Raw genomic sequence first — 21,049 nt, 5'->3', positions numbered from 1 at the left:
AGCAGTTGTCTGCTCTCTGGGTCCATTCGCTGCGTGTTCTTCTGTGTCCACCTCTATTCTTGTCTGCGGCACCCGGAATCTGTGTCTCTTTGTTGCATCATCTTGCTGCATCAGCTGTCCATGTTTGCGGCGCCCTGGGCAGGGTGCACTTTTTTTGCGCTGAGCGGTTCTCCTTATGGGGCGCACTCCTTGTGTGTGGGACTCCCCTACATGGGGAACACCCCTGTGTGGCACGGCACTCCTTGTGCACATCAGCACTGCGCCTGGGCTGGCTCATCACATGGGTCAGGAGGCCCTGGGTTTGAACCTTGGACCTCCCATGTGGTAGGCAGATGTCCTATCCATTGGGCCAAATCCGCTTCCCAAGCCTGTATTTATTTTAATGCTTAGTGAGATGCCTGGCTCTTAAGGGTGCTCAGTAACATGATTGTTTTTCATGAAATGACTCCCCTTCCTTACTCGCCAAGGAGCTCTTTTTGACTTTTTTTACTTTGTACTATATATAGTTTACTTATTTATTATATTATTGTTATGGTCGTTTTCCTCTCAATAGAAAACCCCTCAAGGGCAGAGATTGTTGTCTGTTTAGTTCTCTGATGTTTCCCACCATCTAGAACAGCACTGGCACAGAGCAGGTGCCCAGTAAATGCATATGCAGTGACTGTGACTTTGGCTTCTAGCAAACCTCACAGGGTGGGTTAACTTGATCAACCTTCAGGGTCAGTAGTTACAGAATGGATGCAGCTCACCATCCTTTCCCATTTCTTTCTTCCTGCAGGAGTTCTCACCAAGGCTTCATTATGTTTTTTTGGCTCCCCTTATTATACTGAATAAGCTTACATATATATATATTTTTTTAGGTACAGGGGCTAGGGATTGAACCCAGGACCTCGTATGTGGGTAGCAGACACTCAACTGCTTGAGCCTCCTTTGCTCCCTTACATCACGTTTTTACTGGATGAACAATGTTTGCTAATTTTCCATCTATTCCCTGGCAAAACTGAAATTCTCATCCTCACCTACTCCTCTGACTTATCCCCCATAACTATTTCATGGCAGTGAGGATTTGGCTAAGGCAACTGTTCCAGTAAAACTTTGGTGCTCAAGGATTTTAGAAACCATCTGAGTTGGTTAGCTATTTTTTAGAGAAGGACATCTTCAGACTTCACCAAGTGATATATTTCAGTAACTCCAGACCTGGAGTTCGCACAGTTTCTCTCTGTCTGACTTAGGGTCCAAGCTGCAGGCCTGTCTTATATCTGGCATTTGCTTAGGACAAAAGAATCATCAAAGGAAAAGGCTGAAAAGGAAATTAAGAACATGAGACCTAGCATGATGGGAATATGGAGTCAAAGGTGACTTTAGGATGGAGAACTTGCTCTTGGCCCTTGCAGCTCAGTAGCCTCCTTTCCAGGCACTGCTTTGTACTGCTTCACCAGGATAGTATCTCAGAATGATCTAGGATAGAATAGAAAGAGCTTAGGTTTTAAAATTTTCTGGCCTGTAACCTGCCTGACTTTGTTATCTGCTGGCCATTGTGGCCCTGGGCAATTCGTCAAAAACTTCTTTTCTAAAGTAACATTTACTTCTTTATTGAAAAGTATAAGAAAGGAAACAATGGCCCACAATTCTACTATCTTCATGTAAAAAAACAAACAACAAACACATGAGTAGAAAATTTTAAAATGACCAAAAAGAAAATCAAAAGGAAAGATGTCTCACTCAGTCGCTCTCAAAGATATCCACGGTTAAGTTTTTTGTGCGTTTAAAAAAAAAAGGTTTTTTGCATCTGCCTAGTTAACTACTAGATAAGGATATATAAATTTTTTTTAAATTATGAATTGAGTTTTTTTAAAAAAATTTATTTTATTTCCCCTCCCCCCTTGCAGCTTGCTGGCTGTCTGCTCTCTGTGTCCATTTGCTGCACTCTCTTCTGTGTTTTTGCTTGTCTCCCTTTTTTGTTGTATCACCTTGCTGAGTTGGCACTCTGCAGTGCCTATGGGTCGGGGAAGCACTTCACAGCGTGTGGGCGAGCCTGCCTTCACCAGGAGGCCCCAGGATATGAACCCAGGGCCTCCCATATGGTAGATGGGAGCCCAACGATTGAGCCACAGCTGCTTCCCTAAGAATGTAATTTTTAAAGGTAGAAATAAGGATAAATTATGTACCCTTCATTATTTTAACAAAAGGGACCATGCTGTACAGATTGTTCTCTACCTTTCCTTTATTCTTTTAATTATATTTTGCATGTTGGCACATCAAAATCTACCTTAATCTTTTTAAGGGCATTCCATATCCATTTATTGAGTGCTAATCAGTAGACAGTGGCAGGCACTGTTCTAGGAGCTGTGAATAAAGCAGGCCAACTCCTTGTTCTCATCAAACTGGCATCCTAGTGGAAAATTTTACAAAAAATATGTAACATATAATTGGGAAGTCATACTTCCCTGGTCGGCAATGTGTCGTAGCAACCCCATTGCCCTTCATGTCAAGGTCAGCTGTCCATCTCTGCAACAGCAGGCTACTGCCTAGAGTACAGCTAAGTGAACTATTATTTAATAAATAATTTAATTTTTAAAAAATTGGGTAGTCATAAAGACAGTGTAGAAAATACATCAATATAAGGGTATGAGGGAGGGTGGTATAGTTTGAAGTAGAGTGATCAGGCATCCTTTGGAAGAGGTGAGATTCAAGCAGTAGCCTGAATGAAGTTAAGGAGCCAGGTGAGGATTTGAGGAAAAGCGTTCCTATAGAGGGAACAGCCAGGACATATGCCCAGAGGTAGGAACCTGCCTGGCATATTATAGGAACAGCAGGGTGAGTACCAGAGAGAACTTAGGAGGCCAGATCACACAGTTTTGTAAGGGTCTTGAATTTTACTTTGAGTGCAGAGGGAAGAACCATTGGAATTTTAAGCAGAGAAGACATGTTCTGACTTAAGTTTTAACAAAATCACCTTGGAATCCAGGCTATTGTGTGGATACACTAAAACCAACCCACTGTTGGCGATTCTTTCATCCCTACTGCCACCATTGCTAAAGAGCTAAAGAGCTTCCTATGTGTTCTCACTGTACTTTTTGGGACATATCTGCTGGGTCATTTCTTGGCAGTGCAGTTGCTGACCATGTTCATCTGTTAAATTTTCTGCTCCCAAAAAGCTTAATCTTTCTGATCTTAAGTTTCCTTATAAATTAAAGGTGCAATAACAATCCCCACTTCACAGTATTTGGGGATCATCAAACAAAATATTGGATTTGAACTAGAGATAAACTAAGGAGCTGTACACATGGTAATTATGATTTAGGTGGATTGGGTAGGAAGTAGCCCCTTCTCAGCGGGCCTTTATGGCCAAGGTTTTCTGGGGTCTCGCCTTTTATATTTCCTAGTGGCTTCCTTGTTCAGTCTGATTTTGGAGATAAAAGATTTCCTCCCTTTGTTTACATGGTTTATTTTACAGGGGACAACAGCCTTTAGGGTTGTTTTTCTGGCTGAGGTGGGGGTGGAAACTCTGTATATAGAGTCAGGGCCCTCCCTTAATGGTGGTGAATGTCTTCTTCTTCTTTAATTAGTCATCTTCTGGAGGACTAAGAAGTGGAAAATTTTTAAAACAGCTGCCAAACTGTGACTCTAGGCTGTAGTCTGCAGGTTAAACATTGAGGAGCCCCATTGCTGGCAATACTTTGTTTTCAGGAATTGGAGCCTGCAAGTAGAACAAAGCAGCCCGATGTGTTCCTAGGGCTTCTGAGGGGAAGGTTTGACGGCCTCTCAGGAAGTGACTTGCGCATTGTAGAGGCCAAGCTGTTTAGTCCATCTTGGTGTACTGCGTGAAAGCTGAATTTCTGAATGGTGCTGTCCAGTGGAACTTTATATATAGACAGAAATCATCTATAATTTGCACTGCCTAATAGAGTGGCCACTGGCCCCATATGGCTATTGAGTACTTGACATGTGGCTCCTGTGACTGAGGAGCGGAATTTCAAATGTTATTTAAATTTTTTTTTTAAAGATTTAATTTTTTACTTATTTCTCTCCTCTTCTCCCCCTCTCCCCCCAGTTGTCTGCTCTCTGTGTCCATTCACTGTGTATTCTTCTGTGTCCACTTTATTCTTGTCAACGGCACCGGAAATCTGTGTCTCTTTTTGTTGTGTCATCTTGCTGCGTCAGCTCTCCATGTGTGCAGCGCCACTCCTGGGCAGGTTGCACTTTTTTTGCACTGGGCAGCTCTCCTTATAGGGCACACTCCTTGCACCTGGGGCTCCCCTATGCGGGGGACACCCCTGCGTGGCAGGGTACTCCTTGTGCGTATCAGCACTGTGCGTGGGCCAGCTCACCACATGGGTCAGGAGGCCCTGGGTTTGAACCCTGGACCTCCCATGTGGTAGGTGGATGCCCTATCTGTTGAGCCAAATCTACTTCCCTGTTATTTAATTTTAAGTAATTAAAATGTAAACAGCCACCTGTGACTGGTACCTCCCTATTGCCCACTGAAGTTCTAGGTTGTTGCCCCCGTGCCTGCCTGACACTGAGCTTCTGTCTTTGCTCTGGGAGTTTGTAACCTCACTCTTTCCTCAGATCAGGACTGTCCACCCCCAAGTCCATGAAACCTCTTCTGCTCTCTGGAGGGATAAATAATTGCATTGTTTCAGATGTACCTTTTCTCTCTGGCTAGACTGAGAGCTAAATGGAGAACTAGCCGAGTCTTTGCATGTTAGTTTTGTCATCTGTGTCATATTTCTTACACTGAAGCTATTCTTATTGTTGACTAATTGATTTGCCTTTCTTAACCAGTTTTTTCCCTGTTTCCCAGGTGCCTTGAAGAGGAGTCTCACAGCCGAACAGGTCCGGGCTGATTTCATAACTCTGGGTAGGTCATCGCCCAGGGTTGCTCAGGTGACAGGCCTCTGGGGCTTTTTATTATGTTAATGTCTCCTCTGTTCTCTTATAGGTCTTAGTGAGGACAAAGCCACTTACTTTTCTGAAAAGGTATCATAAATCCTTTTAATCAAGGTTAATTAAGATCACTGACTTTTATTTCATGAAAAGAAAAAAAAAAAGAAAAATGCCAACCAAGGCAAAAACTATCAGTCATTATGTGGCATTTACCCGGCCTAATGGCCTAATGTTTTTCATTTGGTTTCACACAAATGACATACATACAGCTTTTAACTGGCACTATTTAGTGCATCTCTATTTTTTTTCCCTGGGATTTGAGTGAATATAAATGTCATACAGATTTTGTTCTGACTTGGATTAAATCTTGGAATGACAGATTTATATTGCCTTCCATTCCTCTAGATGCCTACTGCCCTCCCCCCGTACCCCACCCCCCCAATTTCCTCCTGAATATGCTCCCTTAGCCTGAGCCTCTAGTTCTATATGCTTCCCACTGTCTTTACAAATACTAAAGGTTGCTGTATTTGGGACATAATTGGAGGGAGGAATTGGGGGTATTTTTTATGACTTTGGCCTTTTGCTTTTGTTCTAGTGGAAGCAGACTTGCCCCACCCTTGCTCGATTGGCCATAGGTCAGACTCTGATGATTAACCAGCTTATAGATATGGAGTGGAAATTTGGAGGTAATTAGTTACAGTCAGTCCTGAGTCTTTTGGGTGACAGAGTTGGATTGCAAAGACTTGTGATAACTTTGGTGGGGTAGAAGTGCCCTTAGTCCTCAGAGTCTATTGGGGTCAGCAGCTGCCTCACTGTATTGCTGTTTCCATCTGCGGCTTCTGATAGGCTGACTTCCTTAAGAGCACATCTTGCTGTCTTCATAGTTGCCCTCGTGCAGCTTCTCCTGGACAACCTGTAAGATTGGGGTCTTTAGGGTAAATTCTCACTCAGTCACGTATTATTTTTCTCTTTTGTGTCACAGTGACATCTGGGAACAGTGAATTGGAGAAAGTGGGAAGTATTTTTTTACAAGTAAGTCTTATCTTCCTGATCCTTGAAAATAGATTTTTGACTTGGTTAAAAATTATTATATCTGCATTGGGTCCCCTTAAATATCCATTTAAGTAATGTTCCACTGAAGTGCTTTGTATGTCTCAGAGAAATGTGGTCAGCCAAAGGCATGGTCACTGACATGCCTCTTTTCAGGTTAACAAGATCCTGATATTATGAATGAAAAGCTTGATTGTTTTTGTAATCATGGGAATTGCTAGAATTTTTTGGTAGTGGACAATGCAAACTTCTGCCATGTAACTCTCAAGTTAGAAGCTGGATGTTCTGATGTTTAATTGAGTGAAAGAGTCTCAAGAATTTCTTTCCTAATTGGCATTTTAATTTAAAAATTTTCTTTCTTTTTTTTTTTTTATCAGTTAAAGTTGGTTGTTAAAAAAGGAAACCGAACCGAAAATTTGTATATAGGTGAGTCCAAATTCTCATTTGAGCCCTTTTCACTTTTTCTGTGTTGTCTGTCAGTGGGTTCATGAAGCCTACCACAAATCATCTCTACCAGAAAAAAAGGTCCTAACTGAGCTGTGGATAGCCATTCTACTCCTTTTCCATTCATAAAAGATCATGCAAAGGTCATTAATAAGCCATCAGCAGATTGAAGACCTAGCTGTTGAAGAGTCTTTCTGAGAAGGGAGGAAAGGTGAGAAAGGGATGGCTGAGATGGAAGGTTTCAGAAGCTCTTGCTGTAAAAGTCTTGTTGAATATCCTGAATAATACCCTTTCTTCTCTTTGCTGTAGAATTATGCCATTTAGACCCATACCTCCAGCCCCCTTTTTAAGGAGTTTGGCTTTCAGTTCTTTAGTGTGATCCATTACCCTCCAAGAGCTACTTAGATGTATGGAAAAAAAGAAAAGAAAAGAAAAATCTCTGCGTGGAAAATAATTCTTTTTTTTTTGAAGATTTATTTTATTTATTTCTCCTCCCTTCCCACCTCCCCTGCCCCAGTTGTCTGTTTTCTGTGTCCATTTGCTGCATGTTCTTCTTTTTGTCCACTTCTGTTATTGTCAGCGGCACGGGAATCTGTGTCTCTTTTTGTTGCGTCATCTTGCTGCGTCAGCTCTCTGTGTGTGCGGTGCCATTCCTGGGCAGGCTGCACTTTCTTTCACGCTGGGCGGCTCTCCTTATGGGGCACACTCCTTGTGCGTGGGGCTCCCCTATGTGGGGAACATCCCTGCGTGGCACGGCACTCCTTGCGCACATCAGCACTGTGCGTGGGCCAGCTCCACACAGGTCAAGGAGGTCCAGGGTTTGAACCATGGACCTCCCATGTGGTACACGGACGCCCTATCCACTGGGCCAAGTCCACTTCCCGAAAATATTTCTTGAATGGTTCTGTGGAGTTGGAAACATTTACCTGAAACTGAATTTTCTCTCCACAGAATTAACCTTGCCTCAGTTCTACAGCTTCCTGCATGAGATGGAGCGAGTCAGAACCAGCATGGAATGTTTGAGCTGATTTCTGTCCCCTTACGTCTCCACCTTGCCCTCTTTCCTTCCCTGGGTGACTTTTCTGAGAGGCAATTTGCAGGCATGCTGGGTGTTCCATTTTGCCTCCATTGATTCTTGGGTGCCCATGTGCAAAGGTTTCTGAAAAAAATATCCACAGGATTAAGTATTTTAATAAGCCATACACAATCACCCTGTAAACTTCATTACTAAGGTACCCACCACCTAATTCAATTCAAGGCACCTTTTAGATATTTGTATAGGCTATTGCTTCTCTGACTCAGGAGAGAAAATAAGTTGAGAAGTTTAGGCACCTCCCCATCAAAGATCCAAAATAAACAAATGGTGCCATCACTCAAAATAGATGCAGACTACCTTCCCTCCAAAAAAAGCAAGAGCTCATTTATGGAAGAGGCAGTCTGTATATGAACGACACCTGTGAAGAAGCCTGACTTCTACGCACTCTATATTTGTGGTGGTGGTACATTGCTAACCAGTTTTTAATGGAGCATCTGTGTATTGTACATGATTGGTGTTCTCTGAAAAGAATTGAGGCAAAACTGTCCCCAGTTCTGGTTTTTGCCCTGATGTGTTGTAAAAAAGTGGGCCTACTACAGCAACTTTAGCTTATTTTGGTTCAAACTGAACTTCTCTGTTGGTAGGGGATGAATAAAAAAGGTTCTGAAGAAAAGGTCTGAATCCAGTTGTCTTTATGTATGAATGAAAGAGTCATCTGTCTTGGAGAGAACTAGTTCTCTTTATCTTCAGAAATGATCTTCCTGGTTTTGGTTAAGACCCTTGGTCTTCAGTGAAATTAGCTGAGATCCAAAATTGGAATTTGTAAGAATAGATCAGGGGAAACTCAGGTTAAAAACAGGAAAAATATAGTGTATGAATGCTTTGTGTTCAGATGACTTTAGCCCCCAACCTAGCATGTATTTTTTTCCTCTTCTCCCTTCTCCTCAAAAGTTTTTTTAAAAATTTAGAATAGATAACACATACTAGTGATTCAAAAGATACAGTATAAAGTAATTCTTCCCACCCCCATTCCCCAATTACCTAGTATCTCATACCACAGTTATTAGTTTATTCTGTGTTCTTCTGGTGATATTGCATGCATTTGCAAATATATATGCATGTAAAATGACTTTTCTTGCCACACAAATGGAGCCTACTGTATACTCCCCATTCTGCTCTTTGCTTTTTTCCACTTAGCTTGGAAATCATACCACATCAGAACATATAGAGGAAATGTAGCATGTTTAGTCAAAGGGATGATTTAACCAGTTTCCTGCTGATGGATGTTTAGGTTGTTTCCCTTTTTCTCCTATGATCCTACAACCAAATAGTCTTTATGTATGTCATGGAGGTGGACTTGTTGGGTCAAATAATATGTGCATTTATCTAAGAGATAGGAATAAAGCATAAAGGTCCCTTCCATCTGTTCCCCATTCCCCTCATTTACTCAGTCTCAATACCTAACCCCTATATTAGTTTCTTTGGTATCTGTCCAGAGGGAGGTTTCTTTTTTTTTTCTTTTCACATACAAGTAATATGAATATTTTTATAGTATTTTAAAATTTTTATATTTTATAATATTTTTACTCCTTTTAAAATTTTTTTCACAAACAACCACACATTTTACAAATGATTCTTATCCCAGAGATTATTCCATAGCAGTATATAAAAAGTCTGTATTCCTTTCTATGGCTGCAGAGCATTCTGATGCATGGAGGGACATAGCCAGCATTTGTAATTTGGGAAATAGTGCCAAATTTCCCTCTACAGAGATTCTTCTAATTTATGCTTCCACCAGCAAGGTTACCACCCACCAGTCCCCAGAAAGCATATCAATGCCTTTGGACAGAGCATTCAAATGTCTCCATGAGGTGTCTGAGAACCTCAGGTGCTTGAGAACATGAGAATGGAATGTAAAAAGAATTCACAGAACAGGAAGACACCTAATATACAAACTAGTTCATTCTACTCAGATTACAGATGGGGGGGAAATGAGGTCTGAAGATCAAAAACTATGGTCCCTACCAGTGAGCAACAGTACTGTCCTGTGATCTCTGGGGTCCTGTTGATTCAGAAATGGGATCCTGAGAGGTCTGGTGGCAGTCAGCCCAGGTCACCATCCGGCACTGGATCCAGTCAGGGTGCTCGGAGAGTTGCACCCTGAGAGCTGGTCACTGGACATTGTGACCAACTTGCTTCTTGTGCTGCCCAATTCAGGCTCTCCAGCAGTGGCTTTCTGATGGTTCTACCCCAGTGTTCAGCTTCATACCCTCTGCAATCTGTTTCCTGAGTGAAAATTCTTAATGTGCAAGGCTCATGCCAGCCAGCATATCCAAAGGCTCATTGCTTTATCCAGAGTAAAGTCCAAACTCCTCAGCACACCAAGTCCTCGACCCACTGGCCCTGTCAGCTTCCACCACTCATCTCCACTACCTCCCAGCTGGAGCACCCAGCCTGCCAGCCTGCTTACAACTGCCAAGCCGTGAGGCTGTCTGCCTCTTCTTGGACCTACAGAGCTTCCCCACATATCAATAGTAAGCATCTAGGGCACTTCTGAGAGCCTTCCCTAACAGCTCTGGGCCATTTTAAACACCCCCTGGGCCAATATAAAGCCTCCTTCAGACCTTTTCTCTAGGGGGCAAAAGTGCAGGCTCTGGAGTGAGACTGCTGAGATTCTAGTCCTGACCCCTCTGCTTACCAACTGTGTGCCTCAGGCAAACTCCTTAACCCATCTGAAAATTTGTAGTTCACACCTCACAGTGTTTTTGTGAGGATCACTTAGCACAATGCCTGAGCTAGTAATTATCATGTTGTTGTAATTGTTTGTCTCCAGGATTCTCTTCCCCACTAACCTGTGAGCTTCCTGATAATAGAGTCTTGTTTTACAGCTCAGTAACCCTAACAGTTCCATTCTTCCTCCTACCATTCCTACCTTGTAACAGGTCCTATTGTTGGTTGAAAGAAAACCTGGCTGTGTAGAACATTAGGAAACCTAGCTGGCTTTAGAGGAATAATTGCTGGGAAGCTGTTTTGGTGGTTGGTCAGTTTTCGCATAGGCCATGCTCAAGCTCAACAGGTCTGTAGTGTTAGGCTGCTAGGCTGTGAGCCCATATACCTGGGGCTATCTTCCAAGAGTAGTTGAACACCTTGCTCCTTGATTCCACAAATGTCATAGGAGCGCCTCCTATGGACAAGGATGCTGGGTGACCCTGTTTCTATGCAAGAGTAGACTACAGCCTCACTCCCATTTGCCATAATGCAGATCCCATTGTGAACTCCAGTCCCTTTGTTTTCTTGGAATTTTGTCACAAATATAATCTATTGAATAAGGGTCATTGATTTTGCTGCAGTGCTGGGAGATTGGAGCAGGCTCTTTCTTATTACTATTAGTATTTCATTTTTGTATTGACTCCCTCTTGTTCCTATTCTCTTTAGAAATTTGTTGTCCACTGGCTACAGGTTATTCTTATATTTTATTTACGTCTGAAGGAAAATGTTCATTCAGATGGTTAAGGAGAGTGCAAGAGAAGATCAACCAAAAATATCAGTATTCTTTCCTATGGGAGAAAGGACTCTCTTGGTTGGGGCGAAAGGGGTTGGGTTGGAAGGATGGGGGTAGTTCACTGTTCAATTCTGACACAGTTGTTTGTTTTTATTCTGGGGACATAAAAGAAGGATATTTTTTAAAAAGCTTATAGTGACAAGGAAGACCCCCAAATAGGCTAAATGGTTGGGCGCTCTTGAGTGGGACTAGCTGCCTCACACATGGGCATTTGCTAGGGCATAGAAATGGCCTTCCCCAAAAGGCAGATAACCCAACAACAGATAGATTCCTGAAGGATATTTGGTCCTTCCTGGATTGTCTTTTTTTACGTTTGTCATATTTCACAAAGACTTTCAGAATTCTGTGAAAAGTGTTGCAGGTAATGCCTGGTAATACCTTATATTTGCAGTTGTACCATTTTTTGTTTTTCGAGTTTATAAGGCAAAATTTACATACAATAAAATTCACCCTTTTTAACTGAAAAGTTTGGAAAGTCTTGGCAAATGGATGCAGTCACATAACCATCACCACGATCAAGATATAGAATATTTTCATCACCTTAAAAAGTTCCCTCATGTGTCAGAGCTGTCCTTTCCCTTCAACCCTAATCCTGGCAACTACTGACCTGATTTCTGTCACCATAGTTTTGCCTTTTCCAGAATGTCATATAAATGGAATCATTCAATTTGTAGTCTTTTGTAATAAGCTTTTTTTTTAAGATTTATTTTATATATTTATCCCTTCCCCCCCCCCTTTTTTTAAGATTTATTTTGTCATTTCCCTACCCCTTGTTTGCGCTCACTGTCTGCTCTCTGTGTCTGCTTGTCTTCTGCTTAGGAGGCACCAGGATCCAAACCTGGGACCTCCCATGTGGGAGAAAGGTGCTTAATCACTTGAGCCACCTCAGCTCCCTGTTTTATGTGTCTCTCACATATGTGTCTCCTTGTTGCATCATCTTGCCATGTCAGCTCGCTGTGCCTGCCCATCATGCCGGCTCACTGTCTTGTCCTCACCAGGAAGCACCGGGAACCAAGCTCAGGACTTCCCGATGTGGTGGGCAGGAGCTCAGTTGCTTGAGCCACATCCGCTTCCCTGTGGTTAACTTCTGTCACTAGGAAAATGTTTGTCCTAGTCACCTAAGTTGTTGACGCATTAGTAGTTTTTTGTTTTTATGACTGAGTTATATTCCAGTGGATGGATACATCAGGTTTTTTGTCTGTTTACCAGTTGACATGTTTTTGGGTTGTTTACAGTTTGGGTGTTAATGAATAAAGGACAGCACTGTAGTTTTCAACATTCGTTCGTTCACATCTGTCATCTTGTTTGAAGCACAAGGGACCCTGAGAGCTGGGTTTGGTTACCACTCATGTTCACCCAAGAAAAAGGACACATGGGATGTTATATTCATCTGAGGCCATATGACAGTAGTTGGAACCTTGGTCGTCTAACTCCCAATCAGAAAGGCTTTTTGTTTTTTTGACTTTTATTTAGATATAATTCACGCACCATAAAATTCCAAATAGAAAAGTTTTAGCAGGACTTGCATACATTAGGAAGTATTATAGAATGAAACCCCCATTGAAATATCCCTCCATGGAATATTTTCATTTCTCACCCTGTGTTGAAGCAGAAGGAATCTTAAAACATTCTCTCTCTCTCTTTTTTTTTAAGATTTATTTTATTTTATTATTATTTTTAAAATTTCTCTCCCCTTCCCCCCCTGCCCCAAGTTGTCTGCTCTCTCTGTCCACTTGCTGCATGTTCTTCTGTGACTGCTTCTGTCCTTATCAGCGGCACCGGGAATCTGTATTTCTTTTTGTTGCGTCATCTTGTTGTGTCAGCTCTCCGTGCGTGCGGCGCCATTCTTGGGCAGGCTGCACTTTCTTTTGTACTGGTCCGCCCTCCTTATGGGGCGCACTCCTTGTGCGTGGGGCTCCCCTATGCGGGGAACACCCCTGCGTGGCACAGCACTCCTTGCATGCATCAGCACTGCGCATGGGCCGGCTCCACATGGGTCAAGGAGGCCTGGGGTTTGAACCGCAGACCTCGCATGTGGTAGGCGGATGCCCAAGTCCGCTTCCCGGGACTCTTTTTAATATGACTGACTCACGTGATGACTAACACATAATAGTCTAAAAATAAAATTTATAATAGCAAATAGGTGATTAGTTAAATCAGGGGTTCTAAACAAGGGGTCCATGAGCTTGAATTGAAATTCAGAAAAAACATTCTTCTGGGGACATGTTGGTGTGAGTGTGATGTATTTATTAAATAATATAGAGTGTAGTGTGGACTTAGTAAGGGGTCCATGGTTTTCACCCGACTGGCAAAGGGATCCATGGAACAAAAAATGTTAAGAACCCCTGAGTTATATACATTATGGTATTAGGGTATATGTATATTATGAACTAACATGCAGCCATTGAAGCTGATATAGAAGAAGACAATATTATGAGAAGGATCCTGGTTATGATGTTTAGGCAAAAAAAGTCAGGTTATAAGGCAGTAAGATCAAGGTGAACCTACTCTCGTAAAAAAATGTTTACGTAGAAACTAGGTGGATATAAAAGAAAGTATTATTTGGTTACTTCCAGATATAGAATAAAGTTTTAAATTTTTTCTTCAGCTTATCTGTAGCTTATAATTTTTCAATATAAGCATATATTAGTGTGCTTTATTTATAGAGCAATGTATTACATGAGAAATATACAATAAAAATTGAAATATTATAGAGCTGAACAAAATCAAAAGTAAAAACAACTTCCTTCTCCAGAGCAACTGCTATCCATATTTTGATTCTCACTTTTACGACTGTGGCTTTACTTTTTCGCTTATGAACTATAGTCCTCCACCTTCTGATTTTATTAGTTATTAGTTATATTGTTAAAAACAGCTCTTATTTTTGTACAAAATTTTTTTTCAACTAAAGCAACTGAATTTCCCATTGACCACCTGAATCATTTACAGATGCCTTGTCTCGTGGAGGCCATGATGATTCTCCAGGGCTGATCTGGACCTATAACCTGGGAGTCTTCTTATTAATAGATTCTCTCTCACAGCCTCTCTGGAACCAGCTTTTTACTATTTCTTTTCCTTGTCACTTCTCTAGGCAGACCCTGAACATCTTGACAGTACATCTGATTCAGAATAGCTTCAGTCCTTTACTTTCCAGAGTTTTCATTGCCTAATTTGATGCTTCTTGCTAATGTGGTAGAAAGTGTTGGGTTTTGGAGTCTGGCTTGTATTCGGATATGCCTCTGACCATCATTATTCATGGATACATTCATTCAATGAGACTGTTGACTACCCTCTATAAACTAGGTCCCTCGATGAGCATTGTGTGACCTTGGGGTGTTTGCTTCCTCTCTTCTCACCTTTGCTATTTGTTTGCAAAATGAGGGTGATGTCTACGTCACAGGGTAATTGCGAGGATTGGATGTGGTTTCTGTAGCCTCTAAGCCTAGCACCTGCTTCAGAGTGGTGTACTGACACCACCATCTCCCATTTTTGGGTACTATGGTATTCAGAGAAAAAGGGAAAGAAGACATTCATTGGCAGTAGGCAGGCACCACCTCCTCTGAAAGGTTCACCCCAGGACTAAATGAATAGCTGGACCAGTTATTCACAATGTTTGGTCCCTAGACCCAGTGTCACCTGGGAACTTGCTAGACATACAAATTCTTGGGCCTCACTCTAGACCTACTGAATCAAGAACTCTTGGAGTGGGACCCAGTGATTTGTGGTTTAACAAGCCCTTGGAGGGTGATTTGAGAACCTTTGAGCTATACCATCCCCTGCCTTTGAGGGACCCCAAATATTTCTTTAATAAGCAAAGACTTGGACCAGCCTAATGGGGACCCTGCCAAGATTCTGCCTCTTTTAGGATTGTGATTTATTGAAATCATCCTGAAGTTAGGGATATCCCCTGAAACACCCTGGCTTGTCCCAGGTATAACTAGTCACCTTTGGATTTAGTGAAGAGTTTTTGTCTGCTCTCTTGGTTTAGGGAGTTCTTTTTTTTTTTTTTTTCCATCTTCCTGTATGAAGCAGGACAGGTTTGAAACTTAGTAGAGTGCCTTGGGCTGAGTGTCAGAGAGAAGGGAAGATAGTCTTCCTTCAAACCCTGGTAAGTTCAGATCAATTGGTGGTTCTTTGAGCTGTTCACTGTGTGTATAGTGGCCATGTATCTTTGAATGGGCAGCCCCAATTTCAAATATTCTACCCCTTTGTCCCTTTGAGAATCCTTTGACTTGTCAGATCTTTTCTATAGGTTTTTTGTTTGGAAGTAATGGTCCTTGTAATTGTGTACAAGGAATGGTGCCGGGGTGGCTTCTCATCCTCGAGGAACTTAAAATCAAGTGTAAGAAACTCAGGCCCCGAGTATGGGCCATGATGTGGACCATTGACCATGAGGTGCAGAGATGCCCAGAGATGTACTTACCAAATGCAATGGATGTGTCATGATGATGGGAGTGAATGTTGCTGGGGGGGGAGTGGTAGGGTGGGGGTGGTGGGGTTGAATGGGACCTCATTTTTTTTTTTAATGTAATATTTTTACAAAATCAATGAAAAAAAAAAAAAGAAAAGAAAAAAGAAACTCAGGCCCCACATAGGAAATCATAATTCTATCTAGACAGGCTGTGAGTGATGTACAAGGAGGTCATTAGGGTTGCAGCACCCAGGGAGGAGAGGTGGGAGTCAGCAAGGAAGGCTTGCTGAGTGGCAGAGCCCTGCAGGCTGGTCAGAGCTAGGGAGTGGTGTGCTTTGCCCTGACAGGCCCAAAGAGGGGGAGTCGCTGAGCTGCAGGGTAGGCCATCTGGGCCACCCTTCCCCTCCCTGTGGTCTCTGTGTAGAGGGAGATCAGGATTGTCTATGGCTGCTTTGGAGATACCCTTTTACCTACTATTGACTAAATAAAGGCTTAGAGAGGCTTATGGAATAAGGCTACTTTCACATCAAAGGGCTTTTATAAAACAGTTTGGTGATGAGTTAAGTACAAGTGAATTAGAAACAGATGGACTCAATTTCCTAGAAAATACCCCTGGGCTTCAACAAGAAGAGGGAAAGTGCTAGGCCAAAGGCATTGTGGGGTTTTGCTGATCCTAAAATATGCTCAGCGATTTTGTCTGAAACAGAACTGAGATGTTGGGAATATGTCAGGCTCCACGTCATTAGAAACTCCAACTTGGAATTCTGCCAGCATATCAGCTGATTCCCAGGGGTTCTCTTAGGAGTTTTCCTCAGTGGCTCTAAAGAAGAACCAGCTGACTTGGTCCTGCTCTGGGTTTGTGAGGGCTGGGGCAGAAGGTGCCAAAGGGACCTTCCTCTTTCCTGCATCAGTTACCTGTCTATAAAAATGTGGGACTTAATTGAGAGGATCTCTAAGAGTCTTTTCAGCACCGGTGATCTATAAGTAATAACAACAGTTACAACTGCCGACATTTACAAAGTGATTCCTTATGCAAGGCACTGCATTAGATGCTTTATATACATTAACTTATTTTGTTTTTAGCAAGCCTGAGTCATAATTATCCCTGTTGTACAGATAAGGAAGCTGAGGCTTCAAAGTTAAATAACTTCCCCAAAGGCCGCAGCTGTTATGTATGGTACAGGCTGGATTTTGACCATGTGGTTGGGCATCTCTTCATTTCTGGCCTGTCAGTTCCTGGATATTCACTCCTGTGGCAATCTGCTAGTCCTTGGGTTGGTACCATATGGTCAGTAAGTGACTGCTTTACTTGAGGCTCTCCATCCTCAGGAAAAACAACCTTCCAAAAATACAACTTGACCTTGATCTGCTCCCTAGGCCTTCTATGTCCTGGGCTTTGTGGTCGATGCTGGGAATACTGAACTTGGCTCTCAGACAGTGATTCCCATGCAGTGTGATAGATGCCCCTGGAGTGCCCTATAGCAACCCAGGTGGAGCTACAGCTAGTTCAGAGTGGGGTGAGGTGCAGGCTGATCATGAGACCCCTACGAGTGAAGCAAGCAGGCAAAGTGGGGTATTTCTGAGGAGGAATAGCTTTGGCAAAGGCAGGGAGGTGGGAAGGAGCTTGGCACTTGTGGAAGAACTAGAGGTAGTTTAAAATGATGGAGGCCCAGGATGAGTGTTGGGAGCAGCAGAAGAGGCCGGGAAGATAGGCAGGGGACAGACCCTACCACGCTAAGGAGTTTGGACTTGATCCTAAAGGGAGTGATGGACAGATGTTAAGCAAAAGAGCAATAGGAGCATCCGTGCCCTGATTTCTGGCCCTGCCCTCATCCTGGCTGTCTTCCAGATGGATTGGGAATGAAGGCCTTAAGGGCAGGGACTGCGCGTCCCGCACAGCCCATAGTAAGAGCGCAGTCGGTGTGCACCGATGGTGCAGATGATGGCATTTGGGTCACTTGACCTTAAATATCCACCTCCCGTAAGATGATCCAGGTCTTCGACTTGGGTTAACTAGAGTAGTCTAGAAATCAAGCATTGGGACCAGTGGTTCTTACCTCTGACTGTATAATAGAATCAATCACCTGGGGAATGTTTGAAAAACACCTACGTCTCAACGCCAGCCCAGACCCTGAAAGTCTTTTGTAGTAGTAGTGGGGCTAGATATCAGTGTTTTCAAAAGTCCCTCAGGCAGTTCTAATGAACCGGCAGGTTTGGAATAACTCATCTAAGCCAATGGTTCTCAATCTTTGGGGTCAATTGGAATACCCCAGAGAGCTTGCCTTGCCCTGCTCAGACCTGAGAAATCAGAATGGGGTGGAATGGGGCTGCATTTTTAGGCTCCCCATGTAATTCTAATGTACATGTAAATCCTTGATCCTATAATTTGGATAATTTTCTATGGCTTCTAATGTAGGTCTGAGTCCTGGTAAATGCTGATTAGAGATTGATCAGAAGGATAACCTAGAAGCAGCTTGAAGCCCTTCTCACGAAGCAGCATTTGATGACTCTCTGCCACTTATGGGGGAAGGGCGGAATAAAAATAATGGTGGTTTGTGAAGGACTTTACAGAGTGCTTTGGTACAGCACCAGAAGGGCACTTACCTGGGTGGGTGGGGTAGAGTAGCCTTATACCTGGGCTCCAGACCCCTAGACTCCTAGCTCCACCCGCACCCTCCAGTGCTCTTCTGAGCCTCTGTCTCAAAAACATCAAGTAAGAACAAGTGAATGAAGGCGCTGTGGTCTGACCGTTTATCTGGTTGGCTTGGTGGTGTGGGTCAGAGGATAGAGGGCTTTAAGAGCTAGCCCGAAGCCTTCTGATTTCATTCAGTGAGCAGTCCCTCAGGTATTCATTTAACATGTATTTTCTTTTTTTAAAAAAAAAGATTTATTTATTTATTTATTTCTCTTCCCTACCCCCTCCACCCAAGTTGTCTGTTCTCTGTGTCTCTTTGCTGTGTCTTCTTTGTCCGCTTCTGTTGTTGTCAGTGGCACGGGAATCTGTGTTTCTTTTTGTTGCATCATCTTGTTATGTCAGCTCTCCGTGTGTGCGGCACCATTCCTGGGCAGGCTGCACTTTCTTTCGCACTGGGCATCTCTCCTTACAGGGTGCACTCCTTGCTTGTGGGGTTCCCCTATGCAGGGGACACCTCTGCGTGGCATGGCACTCCTTGAGCACATCAGCACTGCTCATGGGCCAGTTCCACATGGGTCAAGGAGGCCCAGGGTTTGAACCGCAGACCTCCCATGTGGTAGATGGACGCCCTAACCACTGGGCCAAGTCCACCGCCAACATGTATTTTCTAAGTAACATATATTTACTTTGTGCCAGGCATTGTGCTAGGCTTTGGGGACACCATGGTGAACAAAACCAACCTTGTGGGCTTTTGCTACCTGGGGAGACAGTTTGTTGGAAATGACTAGAACTTTATTCAAAGACTTTAGCAATGTGTATAAGCACTTAAAACTGGGGTTCTTAACCAGGGGTCCATGACCTTGAATTGAAATTCATAAAACGAGTATTCTTGTGGGGACCTGTTGGTGCAGGTGTGATATATTTATAAAATAATACTCACTATAATGTGGACTTAGTAAGGGGTCTGTGGTTTTCACCTGACAGGGGTCTGTGGAACAAAAGAGCTTAAGAACCCCTGATTTAAAAGAAAAACTCAAAACAACAACCTTCATTTCTTAAGGTACTGCAAAACAAAGTCTGAAATTAGTTAATTCATATGTTGGAAACTTAAGAAGAGAAGGGAAGCGGACTTGGCCCAGTGGTTAGGGCGTCCGTCTACCACATGGGAGGTCCGTGGTTCAAACCCCGGGCCTCCTTGACCCGTGTGGAGCTGGCCCCCACGCAGTGCTGATGCGCGCAAGGAGTGCCGTGCCATGCAGGGGTATCACCCGCATAGGGATACCCCATGCACAAGGAGTGCTAAGGAGAGCCGCCCAGCGCGAAAGAAAGTGCAGCCTGCCTAAGAATGGCGCCGCCCACACAGAGAGCTGACATAAGATGACACAACAAAAAGAAACACAGATTCCCATGCCGCTGACAACAACAGAAGTGGACAAAGAAGAAGATGCAGCAAATAGACAGAGAACAGACAACCGGGGCAGGGGGTGGGGGAGAAGGGGAGAGAAATAAATAAACAAATCTTTAAAAAAAAAAAAAAAAGAGAATAAGAGCTTCCTTTAACTATTTTTTTATTTCTCTCCCCTTCTGTCCTTATCAGCGGCACCAGGAATCTGTGTTTCTTTTTTTGTTGCGTCATCTTGTGTCAGCTTCTCTGTGTGTGCAGCGCCATCCTTGGGCAGACTGCATTTTCTTTCACGCTGGGCGGCTCTCCTTACAGGGCGCGCTCCTTGCGCGTGGGGCTCCCCTACGCGGGGGACACCCCTGCGTGACACGGCACTCCTTGCGCTTATCAGCACTGCGCATGGGCCAGCTCCACGCGGGTCAAGGAGGCCCAGGGTTTGAACCGCGGACCTCCCATGTGGTAGGCAGACGCGCTATCCATTGGGCCAAGTCCGCTTCCCTCCTTTAACTATTTAAATGGATAATGGATAGGCTAGGAAGACAGTGCTGGACATGTTTTCTAGCCTCAACAATATAATGATAAGAGTAGAAACTGCAATTACATATTAATTTCTTTTGCACCAAAAAACAAGAATGATTGAATTTTTTAAAAAGCTAAGTACATAATTAACTTGGAATATTAGGACAGGAAACATCTTCATGCAGGGATAGGGGAAAATGGGGAGGGGGTGCTGCTTCTGGTGGTGAGGGAAGGTCTCTCTGAGGAGGAAACTGGACCTAGACCTACAGGATAAGTGGGTGGGACATGTAAGTGGGTGGGAGGCAGAAGGAGTGACACATGCAAAGGCCCTGAGGTGAGAGCATGTTTGGTGGGTTGAGAAATGAGGCAGCCAGAGTAGATTGAGAAGGAGAGCGAGGGGGCGAGTGGTATGAAATGATTGCAGACATGCAGGGCCGAGGTAGAAAATTACATTCTTCCCCAGGAGAACAGTCTACGCTTCCTCTCCCAGGTTAGAGAGGGCAGCAGGACTTGAATGATGGGAAGTGAGAAGAACAGCATGGAATGTCGTCCACATTTTGGGGACATGGGCTAAAAGTTTGCACTTACACGTCACCTGGGGCAAGTCACTTCCCCTCTGCAGACCTGGGTTTTGCTTTGGAGAGGATTGGCCCCAGTGATCTATGACTGGGTGAGGGGTTCTGGGGGCCTCTGGCTGTCCATCCGTAAATGGAAGTAGCCACCACTTGCACAGCAGTGAAAACCTTTTGGAGGCCATGTCACTGACATTTGCTCATAACTGAGTGTAGTGCCCCTCGCTCTTCTTGACTCTGCTGCTGACCCCAGGGCAGGCGACCAGTAAATACTGATTTACTGAGGCTGAGCTGGCCTTATTTCAATTGGGCTCATTCGTCTTCATCCCAAGGGAAAGAGGAGGGCTGCTGTGTGAAGTAGCTGCCAGAGCTAGGAGAGAGGTGCGAGGGAGGGGGAGTAGGTCATGTGATTGGGCAGCCCCGGGGCAGTGGTTGGGGTGAGGCAGGCGCAGGGCACTGGGAAGGTGTCATTTTTTATGAATGATTTCCTGACAGGTAGAGAAGCTGACTCAGCCGGTAGCCTCCCAG

The 21,049-nt window shown here is 43.7% G+C and overlaps 1 protein-coding gene across 4 annotated transcripts in view; it reads left to right on the top strand.

Annotated features, from left to right (window-relative positions):
• COMMD7 (COMM domain containing 7) overlaps positions 1-21,049 on the top strand; it is a 47,948-nt gene that overhangs the window by 13,425 nt on the left and 13,474 nt on the right. For 3 of the 4 annotated variants that reach the window (XM_058286895.1, XM_058286893.2, XM_058286894.2), the window contains 5 exons: positions 4,808-4,864; positions 4,946-4,983; positions 5,486-5,576; positions 5,873-5,922; positions 6,318-6,366. In XM_058286895.1, coding sequence (XP_058142878.1) covers positions 4,808-4,864; positions 4,946-4,983; positions 5,486-5,576; positions 5,873-5,922; positions 6,318-6,366 — 285 coding nt within the window. Of the gene's footprint in view, positions 1-4,807; positions 4,865-4,945; positions 4,984-5,485; positions 5,577-5,872; positions 5,923-6,317; positions 6,367-7,335; positions 8,094-21,049 lie in introns of those variants that run through there. The other variant, XM_004464057.5, reaches the window with a different exon arrangement.

Source organism: Dasypus novemcinctus, chromosome 24 (assembly GCF_030445035.2).
Source record: "Dasypus novemcinctus isolate mDasNov1 chromosome 24, mDasNov1.1.hap2, whole genome shotgun sequence".
Lineage (NCBI taxonomy): Eukaryota > Metazoa > Chordata > Mammalia > Cingulata > Dasypodidae > Dasypus > Dasypus novemcinctus.
Note: the sequence above shows the minus strand (reverse complement) of the source record. Positions and strands in the feature narration are given on the sequence as shown.